General features: G+C 38.3%; 1 protein-coding gene across 1 annotated transcript; it reads right to left on the reverse strand.

Annotated features, from left to right (window-relative positions):
• Nucleotides 1–944: 944 nt before the first annotated feature.
• ppp6c (protein phosphatase 6, catalytic subunit) lies at nucleotides 945–8,565 on the reverse strand. The gene is made up of 7 exons (XM_080875482.1): nucleotides 8,407–8,565; nucleotides 7,190–7,285; nucleotides 5,446–5,511; nucleotides 4,753–4,894; nucleotides 4,560–4,639; nucleotides 2,155–2,364; nucleotides 945–2,050 (listed from the first exon to the last, which is right to left on the reverse strand). The coding sequence occupies exons 1-7, from the start codon at nucleotides 8,479–8,481 to the stop codon at nucleotides 1,802–1,804; spliced, it is 918 nt and encodes a 305-aa protein (XP_080731608.1). The 5' UTR covers nucleotides 8,482–8,565; the 3' UTR covers nucleotides 945–1,801.
• Between the last annotated feature and the right edge of the window lie 3,647 nt (nucleotides 8,566–12,212).

The raw sequence follows: 12,212 nt of genomic DNA on the forward strand, positions 1-12,212 counted from the left end.
TGCCTGGAGTTTCAGCTGGTTAACCAGCCAGCCATTCCAAAAGTGCCTTTGCACTCACTGACATTAATAGAGGTCCCTTTTGAGTGCATAGGTATGGTCCTCACTGGGCCATTTCACTGGAATGCATGGGAATAAGGCTTTGTACTAGTTGTGGTCGATTACGGTATCTCGAAGCAGTGCTGCTATGCACCATTTCTGCAATAAGTGTGGGGCAGGCGGTGTTTCAGATCCTCAAATAGATACTGAATGACCAGGGCACACCATTCTGTAAATCTGTTCGGACCAGTATGTACCACCCTCAGACTGATGGGCTGGTGGAGCAGCTGAATAACACTTTAAAGTTCATGATTTGTAAGTTTAGTCACGAGGATGAAGGCAATTGAGCTCGCTGGTTAGCACATCTGTTGTTTGCGGGAGGCCTCCACGGGTTTTCTCCCTTTGAGTCGCTGTTCCGCAGAAAGCCGCAGGGGGTTTTGGACCTAGTTAACAAAAATTTGAGGAAGGTCCAAGCCTAGCAAAAAATTGAAATTTAAACACATTTAAACTTAAAAAAAAAAAAATAAAGTTAATCACATTGATTTTACATTCTTTCCAAGTGTCATAGTGTAAAGCCAAAAAGGATAAAAATAAATAAATAAATAAACTGAGCTTGTTCTAGGAGTAAACCCACACCAAATTAATACCTATAGAAGAAACAGAAACAAGCACTGGTGCCCTGGATGTTTGATCTGTTGTCTGATGATTGATGGAGAGAACTTCAAAAAGTGCATTTTGGGTAAATTTTGAAGGGTCACGTCAGGTAAGAGATGTGGTTGCTCTAGATAGCTTCTGTCATTTGAAACCTCTCCCTTTTACCTACATTTAGCCTCAGTAAATTTGAGTTTGGCAATCCTGGGCCAAAATTACATCATTAGTAAGGTTCAAATGACAACTACTTGCAAATATTAAGGAAGAATGTTTTATTGAAATTAAAACAACAACAACAAAAAACAAAAACAGGAAAACAATGTTAAAGAGGCCTATGCTCTCCTAGAATTACAGCTACTTTTCAGCTATTTATTTTTCCACAATTAAAGATTCTGCTTATAAAATGCCATAATTCATCACACTGCAGAGATGGATGGGAAATTTTAAAAAGAAAGATACCTGTGGGAACTTGCCATTTAAAAAAGAAAAAAAAATCCATGTGCAGTAGCAAGACACTTTTTGAACTGAATAAATAAAAAAGGAAAACTAAACTGAAGCTAAAGTATGAAATCAGCAGTTAAGGCAAAACGCTGAGAGAATCGCTCAGGAGCTTTTTACACAGTGAATCAAAGGAAACAGTATTTATCACGTCACTTATATGCATCTATTGTTGGCACGCGCTACTATAAATATTTGTCAATTACTTTCCTTGGGAGGGATACATAAGATCAAAAATTGTAATTATTTAAAATATGAAGTCATTTAACAGTATGAGTCTGGCATTGGGCGTATAAAAAGATATTTTTCCTACTTTTATGGCAGAATGTGGGTGTGGTGCAAACAGACTGTAGCTTAAAGAAACTCTTTGCTACTCAAAACACTCTTAACTTGTGTTAATTTCCTAAAACATGTTGTGAGTTTACAAAAAAGGAAGGAAGCACGGCATGGATCTGATGGCTGACCCAACAGGTGCTCTTCAGCTGCACAGAGAGAAGTGCAAAAAACAAAATCCAGGAAGTCTTATAAGATTTCCTGCATGTAATCTTTTGCTGAATAATATTTGAGGGATGAGAAGTCCAGAGGGTAGCGCTAAGAGAAAACTTCCGCTTTATCATTAGAGAAAGTAGGGGGTGGTTGTTCGAGGAGGTATCACACGTTCAGAGTCGGGAACGGCTCGAAACAGCTTGGGCTCTCGTCTGTTGACGTCCTTGAAGACCATGATGGAGGCAATGTTCCCACAGCGGTAGCAGTAGTTGGGCGCTGACCACACGGTCACCAGTTTCTCATCAAACATGAACTTGTAGCCTTCGTGAACCAGCTGGTGTGCACGGCAGATGAGCTTCAAGTTGTTGATGTGAACAAACTAAAACACAACAGATTAGAGAAGTAAGTAAAAGGAGGTTGACACACCTGGGTTAAAGGATGCTTTCCAATGACTGGTTTTCCAACACGGATGGCTCAACATACCTCATTAGTAACCTTGGAGCCAAAAAGCCAGCCAGCACCTCGTGGACTGATAGCCCAGGTGTCCACATCCTCTGGATCTGACCACACAAGATCACAAAAAGCCCCCTTGTGAGGAATCTCCTGGTTGCGTTCGATGGTTCGGATCTGGTCCAAAGTCTTGATGTCCGGTGAGAGACCACCATGGACACACAGGATCTGCTCATCTATCAACTGGGATTAGGGTTTAAAACATACTATTATGAACAAATCAATGAATAAACCCAAGTCAATAGACATCTCTATTAGCAACACTTCAAAGTTGCCATCTGCTTGTCTCTGTTCTACTCTTTCACAAACTGGAAAATCCTGACAGCAGAACAACTTTCAGGAAAGTTTGAAGTGCAGTACATTCAGCTGCTAAAGAGTGCTCATGAGATCTGGTAGCAGAACTGAAGAGGGCAGTGTCAGAGTGTTTTCACACCTTCTGTGTTTAGTCCGTTTAAATCAAAGTCTGGTTTGTTTTCCTCCTTGGCCAGATTCATTTGTGCAGATGTGAATCGCCAAACAAGCATACTGAGACCATTTGGAGGAAGTGGTCTCAGAGCAGTTCTGAATCAACTCCAGAACGGTTTGTTTATGGAGTGAACATGATCTGACCTCAATCTAGGACTGCAGCTATCGATTATTTTTGAAATCAAGGAATCTATTGATTATTCCATTGATCAATCATGTAATATGCTAAGAAATACTTTCTTCTTATTAATAAGCAATAAATATCCCAAAAAGAGAAAAAAACCCCAAGGCTTTCAGAATGAACTGCTCACTGGTTTTTGAGAAGATTTTAGAAACTGCAATGTTTTAAAACTTAACTGCATACAACAAATTTAAACTCAACTCTTCGATTGCATGTATGTGGCATATTAAAATTCTTTTAAAAGAAACATTTTCTTAAATACAAAAATACATAAATAATCCCAATACAGTCAAAAGACATATATTCAATCTAAACTAAGGCATAACAAATTATCTTTACTATGTCTTCTTTCTGGCTTCCTAACATTAATAGGAGGCAAAAAGAGTTCTGAAACGAGGCAGTTCTGGTGTCCGCTCATGTTTGAGTTCAGTGTGCAAGTAAACTTGGTATCAGACTAAGTTAACAGTTCATCTGCATATTTTAATATAAATTCAGGAGGCTCGTTGGTTAAACGTCTCCATTGTTTAACACATTGGCAGGCTACACAGCCGTGTGTTAAACAATGCATTGAAGCAAAGAATGTGGGTCGAAGATTTTTTATAATCAAATTATTTGAATTACTCAATGGATCCTTGCAGCCCTTGATCCAGACCAACTACCAAGTGTGCATTGTAGCCATGTACGCTTTATATTCCAGATTGTGGAACGGTACTATAGATGAAAAAATGATCTGTATGAGCTAGCAACTAGCTGTGAACGTAAATTCTCCGACGGTCCCACAAACACCACCTTCTTCCTGTATTTGCTCACTCCCCAGACACACCTGGCCAATAAGTGGACTAAATATTCTCACATGGTTTCTAGCGGCTCATTCTGGTTTCCTTTGAGTTCACTTGGATTTTTCTCAAACCAAATCATAGGGAAAAGCTACAAGTTTATTAACTCATAAATTGATTGGGACCAGAATAAACCATCTATTGATGTGAAAACACCCTTACTCTACAAAAATGTCTGCCACACTTTACTGTTCTTATTCTTCTCTAAAAGCAAGAACACATCCAAAATCATAAGTGAGCTGAAACCTTGGATGCATAATTTCTTGAAATCTATCTTCCTGCTGTTGAAACAGACTAGCTTGCGATGACGGTCATGGTTATGATTCTGCCTGTGTCATGACCATTTTCAATAGGTTTAGCACTGATTGCATCTAGCGTTTATGTATGGAGTGAGTTGTTTTCTGGCGTTCTATAGTTTTGTGTTGGTAATACACCTGTTACAGAAGATTATATGGATACTTATATATCCATAAGATCATTAAAAGAAAGAAGTAACCTCAGAGTACTTTTTAATTGAATTCCTGGAGAATTATTGCCTTGATCCTTGTTGTGCTCTGTCTGTGATGATGAATACTGTAATAAATATTTAATGCAAAGCTAACTGCCTGCTGGATAAAGGCACCTTTTAATATTAAACCCCCCAAAATTAAGAAAATGTTATGTAAACCAGTGTGCTCTTTGTTTTGTTGTGATGCTAAAGACCCAATGTTTTAAATTGCAGCTTATTATGATAATGTATTAAATGAAGTAACAAGCAGCCATTTACATAAAGATAACATACAGGGGGTGAATAGCTACTTAAGATGTCTTTATGGATGCACTGGTTCCAATTATGCTGCATTTAAAAAGGAACAATAGTTAATGTCATGTAACCGGAGAGAAGGAATCAGACTTACAGCTGCCACAGTCAGCATATCAAACACTTTCGTGCAATACCGCCAGGCATTTGCATTTCCATACTTTGTCTGACACTCATCTAAAACAAACAACAGACAAACAGAAAATGTAAACCATTGTTAATAATGAATTTTGAACTTAGTAAACACACAAAAAATGTATTTCCATAAATACATGAAGTGAAGTACATACCATAAAATCCATACACTTGAGTTATCTGTCTGCTCTCATGGTTCCCTCGAAGGAGTGTGATACGATCTGGCCACTTGGCTTTTAAAGCTAGCAGGTATGTAAAAGTCTCCAAACTATAATATCCTCTGTCTACAAAATCTCCCTGGGAAGAAGAACAAGAAGACATTATTAAAGACTCAGACACTAAAAAGGTTCTGGAAAAGGTGGATATTTGTATGAGAACAGAACACCTGCTTTTTATTTTAACTAGTTGCATTAAACTTGCAAATGCAGACTGGTTAAAGCAACATGTAACTAGGGATGTTCCTGGTGACCAATTTCTTAGTCGACTAAACGAAGAAACAATATAAACTAACCCACTAGTCTAAAAGTAAGACACGCTCCGATATTAAGTTAAATTTGAGAACCGTTTAATGGGAAATTTCAAAAACTAATAACAAAGGCATCTGAAACTATTAATCACGTTCTTCAATAATGAGTCCTGCCACTTAAATGTGCGGCACCTCACATCATGTATTATCAACATTACACGTTATTCAAAAATTCTCAATGATAGGTTTTCATGGGCTGATTCAGCTGCTGAGAGGCATTACAATTTTATGTAATGGTATTACAACATGCCTAACAGCCTTCATCATTCAGATTTATTTAAATGTGCTGCAGCTCAGGCAAAAGTAAAGGGAGCTTACTTACCATGAAAATGTAATTTGTGTCTGGTACTTGGCCTCCAGTTCTGAAGAGCTCGCATAGATCATAAAACTAGAGAGGAAGATTAAGAAGAACTCATCAATCAAAATATTTAAATTAGAACTAGAACACGTACCAATAAACCTTGAAACCAAAATGAACTAAACTGGGGTACGAAAAACCCCTTTTCCACTAGTAACTACTTGATTCAACTTGGTTTTTAGGGTTTCCCAACAGGTACCAGTACTGGTAAAAGTACCTGGTACCAGCTACTTTTTATAGTACCGACTCAGCCGGGGTTCCAATGAGCCGAGTCGAGCCTGACGTCAATTGACTGCATGCCATCACTGGATAAATCAAGAGTGACTCCTTCACAAGAATCAAACCCGGAATTTTTGAAACCAGGCAACGAGGGAAATGGCTACACACAAACTAACACCGTGGTCCAATGACAAGGTGCAGATGTTTACTAATGGTTTAGCAGCGAGTATATTATTGTCTTGATGTTCTCAGTTGTTGTGTGCCATAATGACCTCACCCACATTAATTGCAATTAAAAATGACCGGAGCAGAGTAGAGCAGAGTCAAGTTGAGCAGAGCCAAGTAGGTGCTAGTGAAAAAAAGAATCCTAACTTAACTTATTTCCAAATTATATTCGTATTATAAATGCTTTTTATGACTGCAATAACATATTGCCACCGATCCTATATTGGGGTGGCTGTAGCTTTAGAGGTAGAGGTAGAGTGGGTCATTTACTGATTGGGAGGTTGCCGTTTCAATCCCTAGCTGCTCCAGTCTGCATGCCAAATATCCTTCAACAAGATACTAACCCCAAGTTGCTATCTGATGCCTCCATCGGTCTGAATGTGTGTGAATGTTAGATGGAAAGCGCTTAAAGCATAGAAAAAAGTGCTTGTGTGAATGAGGCGTGTTATATAAAGCGCCCTGAGTGCTCTGGGAGAGTAGAAAAGCTCTACATAAGAATCACTCCATTTACCATCTAAATGGAGTGATTCCATTTAGATGGTAAATGGTACGCTTTTCTTGTTAGCGGTTTCTTTCTCTCTCTTTTTTGCTACAAGTTGACTCATGGCACAGGGTACACCACTGCTCATGATGGAATGAGACCTGTTATCTCGGAGGAGCTACAGAGTAGACAATGGTGCTGCAGAGCTGGAGCTAAACAAAGAGCTGAGGTGGAAGAGTGGGATATGAAATGTCCATTCCAGCTATTATATGGGGAATGTGAGGTCCTTGGATAATAAGATGGACAAGCTTGTAGTGGTGATTCAGACCCAAAGCGAATACTGATTGGCTTCCCAAACTTGCAAAAACAGTTGAACAAATTTGTCCACCTGAAAAAAAAGTGCTGAAGTCTTGGACAACTTCACATCAACAGCATGCTGAACTGAAGCTGCAGACAAGAAGGGGCTAAGTAAAAACTGTTTCCTAAAACAGAAGTGCAGCAAATATTACAGATGCTCAATCAGTCTGTTGTGGTTTTATTGCCATTTTAAAACTCAATTTGCTTTGATGATGATTAAATATTTTACTGGTCAATAATAATAATAATAATAATAATAATAACAATAACAATAATAATATTCACTTCTGTAATCAAAAGTATTTTCAAAATATGGGATAAATAAAGCATTTTTTTCTTCTTCTGTATTTTGCCCATGGTGAAAATTGTGCATCACCCTGGGAGAAAATTATAGAAGAAGAAAAAACAAAAATCACACAGACCTACCTGACCATGAATGTCTCCACAAACTGTAACCGGAGTAGCGACTGGCTGAACATTTGATTCTTCAAGCAGCAAATCACAAACATAATCACATAATCTCTACAGGAGGAAAAACACAACACTGTTAGTGGACACAGGCACCTGGAAACACACTATATTAAAGGCAGCGTGTGTATCACACAGCCCATTAAATTCTATTCTTACAGATGGACTGTAAAATGGGAAATGGGTTGGGATTTACATTCTGTGCTGCATCTTGTGCAACAATACTTTTACATGCAGACTGAAGGATCTTCCACTATCTCCCGAACCACAGCACTAGAAACGCTAGAACTCTTTAAAGGCGATTTGTAGGCATGATCTGTGACAAGGTAGGCACTCAGCTGAGTGCTATGTTTCTGCAGTCATGTGACTTTCACATTTCATATTTCTGTGGTAATCTTGTAAGTAGTTTAACTGCTAGTTACAGTTAATTAAACTAGCTGTAGTCCAGATTTTTCCCTATGTCAGATCGGGCACTAATAGGGGCCATCTATTTCCAAGTATGAAGTAATTAATGTCCTACTGAATATTAACTTGTTTTTTAAGTGAAACATTTTCACAGCAGTGTGACTAAAGGACTCAAATGGGATGTAAAGAATACAGTTAGGAACTACTTTGATCTCAGTTCATTCTGAGACATTTACAAAGTCAAAATGACTCCTTTTTCAGAAAGTTTCATTTTTCTTTGCAACGCACTCAGAGTCTGTCTGATATTTAGCTCTGCTCTGATCGCCGTTTCAAGCAAAGCCTCAGAGCAGAGGGATGAATAAACGTATAGATGTTGTCTTCCTTATGCTATTTACACCCCCAGTGCACATTTCATCGGAATATTTCGGCTACCATGATATCTTTCCACAGTTAAACCTATATCTTATATTTAAAGTTAATACGGCTTATGGTAACGGCAGACACTGACACAGCAGTGGTTCCCATTACAATGTTTTAAGTGGCACCTTCCTCACTATTCACACCGACGTGTTTAACAGAGTCAACATGCGTTATAATTCTGTGAGATTCATTTTTAAAAGCTGAAACAAACAACAGAGTATTACTTGAGCGTGAAACCCAGTTAAAACTACCGGCCACATTTGTTGAACAAACCTCGTCTAGTCGCACCATGACCTTTTACGAATACTAACAGAGCTTATCTGAAGTTAAATCCAGAAACTTCGACTCACCTTTAGATCATTTTCAGGCAGATATTTGCACTGTCTCGCTATTTCTACGTACTTATCGAGGTCTAAAGGCGCCATTATCGAAACGCTAAAAGCAGCTAAACTGCAGCTAGCTTCCTTTTCTTCTTCCTGTTCGCTCGCCGCTCCTTCATTTTCAACTTCAATTCCCTGCATCAAATCAGCCTACCACATCCTGCCCACATTTTCAAAATAAAACTATTTACCAATGACACAGAGGCTAGTAATGAACAGCAACTAAATTAAACTTAGAAATGTCAAGAAAGAAAATATATAATCTACCATAAGTGCTCATTTAAATAAATTTCCGGCTGATAATAGCGAATGTTATAATACCTTTATGTCGAACGTCGCATTGAAAGGAAATGAACTGAAGCCAACTTGACTCTCGTCAATGGGCTTTATTGTGCAACTAAACCAAACATCGCCCCCTGTTGGTACGAGCACTGTGTCATCCACTTGTTTACATACAGTATTATGGAAGCCACACATTGCGCGGGGCAACGAAAGCAGTCACGTTACATAACAAACTTTACTAACATTAAATAAATAATAACTTGACCCAAAAAAATAAATCAATGACTTTATTTAAAATGTTTTATCTCCTGCCTACGACCTCTCCAAACACTTGCTCGGGTCCTTCTACTGTGGTTCAGTAGAAAGCATATTTAGTGCAGCATATGCCAGGTGCATGCCAGCTGCACTGAGGGTGACATTACAGCTATCGTATCAGCATACAAGACTACTACAAGACCACCAAGACTCAGGTACCAGCACAGAAGCCGAAACGTCAAACATCAGCGGCGCTACACATCAGTAAAGGCCCCTGCAGAAGTCATTAAAGTGTCTCATAACACTGTGCACTGCCATCACTCAGAACATCCTGTGCAATATCACAAAGGAATGTGAAATGGATGTCCGTGTGTCTCTTGTAATTCATAATCGTCGGTATTTTGTCTGTATTTGCATTAATATTTTCTATTTTTAATTTATTTATAATATAAAAGCACTTGCTTGTTTTTTTTTTTTAACTTGCCTTAAATGTATTCAACTCAGGGAAATGCTTGACATTTTGCTGTACACCTGTAACATTACAACTAAAGGTATTCTATTCTATAGCTAAAAATAAAGGTTGATATTTCATGTTAATCACATTCACACTTGGAGCCACGTGAAATCATTAAAATGTGTGCAGGGCTTCTGGAAGACTCTTTTAGCCTGAATACATCAGAGGAGAAAACACAAAGATAACGAGTCAACATTACACTTATAAACTAATAAACTGTAACCTTCTTACACACAATTTCAGAGAAGTTAAAATGTATGATATACCAGCCACCAGAAAAGACAAAATACTGATGTAAAACTAGTAACCAGGTTTACATTTGCAATAATCTATTGTTAATTTGTGGTTAAATCAACTGTAACATGGGTTTTTACATGTAGCATTACATAAAAATCTTTTATATCTAATAGATCTGTGCACTTGGAACAAATCAAGAGAGAGAAATCTCAAAAGACAGTAGGTCAATAAGGATGACAACGAAAACACCACAAAACTTATAAACTAATAAACTGTAACCTTCTTACACACAATTGTAAAATCCTTAGGTTGCACAAAACAAAACATGGAAATTTTCCTGTTTAGAATTTTCTAAATTGAGTGTTCAGAAGTGATTTTACATAAAATGTGTATTTCACTTAGCTTTGTAGATTGTAAAGGTTACATTTATTAAGATATTAAATTTACTTTTAAAAAGGAAAAAAAGGTTTGTTTATGTAGCACATGTAAACACAGACTTCGACCAAAGTACTGCACAGCAAATAAATCTATAAACAAAAACAAAAATATTAATTACACAATAATAAAACAATATAACAACTAAAAGATACAAACAAAGTTTTAATATAAAAGAAATAATTTTTTTTTTTTAAAAAAGATAAAGAAATAAATAATTAATGAGAGCAATACACTGCAGAAATCATCTTGAAATTAGCTATATTTGTTTTTACAACAACAATGCCCATGCTGCTTATCTGAGTTTAAACATTTACATTGTTTGCTCTTAGGGCAGTTTGTCCTTTTTGGCCTTGTTTGAACTATAAATGGTTCAAACAACCATCCTGAATGTCTTGATGCGCTCAATCATCCAAGTAAGTAAATCCCCAAAAGTTGATTCTGTTCATCTGGACGTTTTCAGTTTGAGAAACGTTTCGACAGTTCAGTCAGTGACTTCTTCAGTCTCACCTGACTGCAGGTTTTCCCAACCTTATAAACAGTACCTTTGCACAATTACTGAAACAAGCACCACTGAATGAACAATGGGCTGTGAGGTCAGTGCTCAGTGACGAAAATACTTAATCTACACCAAGTTTGTGTGGTTTACTGAAGATACATAAACAGGGTTTACCTGTAAGACCAATTGTCTGTATGATCAACTAGGTCACCTATAACATCTCAAAGTTTTTGGTTTTGTTCCTCAACCCGTTGAGGCCACCTGGCCATACCCCCTGATCTGCTCTGTCTCTGATGCCGGCCCAGAGAGTTTCATCATCACATCCATCTGACTGCTGGCAGACCTGCTGAACTGAGTTGCCAGCATTGGCATCTCTCCCTGAACAGTGGGACAGTAGGTGGGTGGTGGGGTACTGCATGATATTGGGTTTTGGACCTAGTGTTTTCAGTTTTGGACTTTCAGTTTCTGTTTGATATACTCTGTTTGACCTGGTTTGTTGTAGTTTTTCTGTTTTGAGTGTATCTAATATTATATTTTAGCGTAGGTTGTGTTCTCATTTGTATTTGGTATTTCTGGTTTTTCCTTAGAGTGATAATTTATGTGTCTGTGGTTGCAATATCATGATTTGCTGGGTTATATTCTTGACATTTGTTGGTTTGTATTAATGCCCTTATTTCATTTATCGACCTTTCCCTGTGCTCTCCATTCCTTGCCAAGTCATCTTCCCCATTTGTGATTCTATCTTTTGTTACTTCCTGTTTTATTTTATTAGTCTTCGTCTTGTGTTGTTCAGTTTTGTGTCCCTCTGCCTTTTTCCCTGATTTTGTTCGGCTGTGTTCCCTGGTGTGTTCCTTCTCCCTGATTACCACATGTCTGTATTTAAGCCCTCAGTTTCCCTTTGTTGCATAATACTGTTTGTATTGTTTTCTGCCAGTGTGGCCTCTTTGTACATTCTCATTTGTTGTTGTCTGGGTTTGTAGGCTCACCTTAGGGGCGATCGTGGCTCAAGAGTTGGGAGTTCGCCTTGTAATCGGAAGGTTGCCGGTTCGAGCCCCGGCTTGGACAGTCTCGGTCGTTGTGTCCTTGGGCAAGACACTTCACCCGTTGCCTACTGGTGGTGGTCAGAGGGCCCGGTGGCGCCAGTGTCCGGCAGCCTCGCCTCTGTCAGTGCGCCCCAGGGTGGCTGTGGCTACAATGTAGCTTGCCATCACCAGTGTGTGAATGGGTGGATGACTGGATATGTAAAGCGCTTTGGGGTCCTTAGGGACTAGTAAAGCGCTATATAAATACAGGCCATTTACCTTTAAATAAAGATTCGTATTCATTTATTTGAATGGAATCTGCATTTTGGGTTCAAACTCCACACACATAATGGACTGGTTCTTATAGCTACAACGCTTTTCTACTCTTCCTGAGCAATCAAAGCACTTTATACAACTTGCCTCATTCACCTATTCACATCGATTTATACAAGCACTTTTTTCTATGCTTCTCATTGTGACAATAATATAAACACCTTGAGGCAACTGTTGTTGTGATTTGGTCATATATAAA

The sequence above is a fragment of the Rhamphochromis sp. 'chilingali' genome (genome assembly GCF_963969265.1).
Source record: "Rhamphochromis sp. 'chilingali' genome assembly, chromosome: 2".
Taxonomy (NCBI): Eukaryota; Metazoa; Chordata; class Actinopteri; order Cichliformes; family Cichlidae; genus Rhamphochromis; species Rhamphochromis sp. 'chilingali'.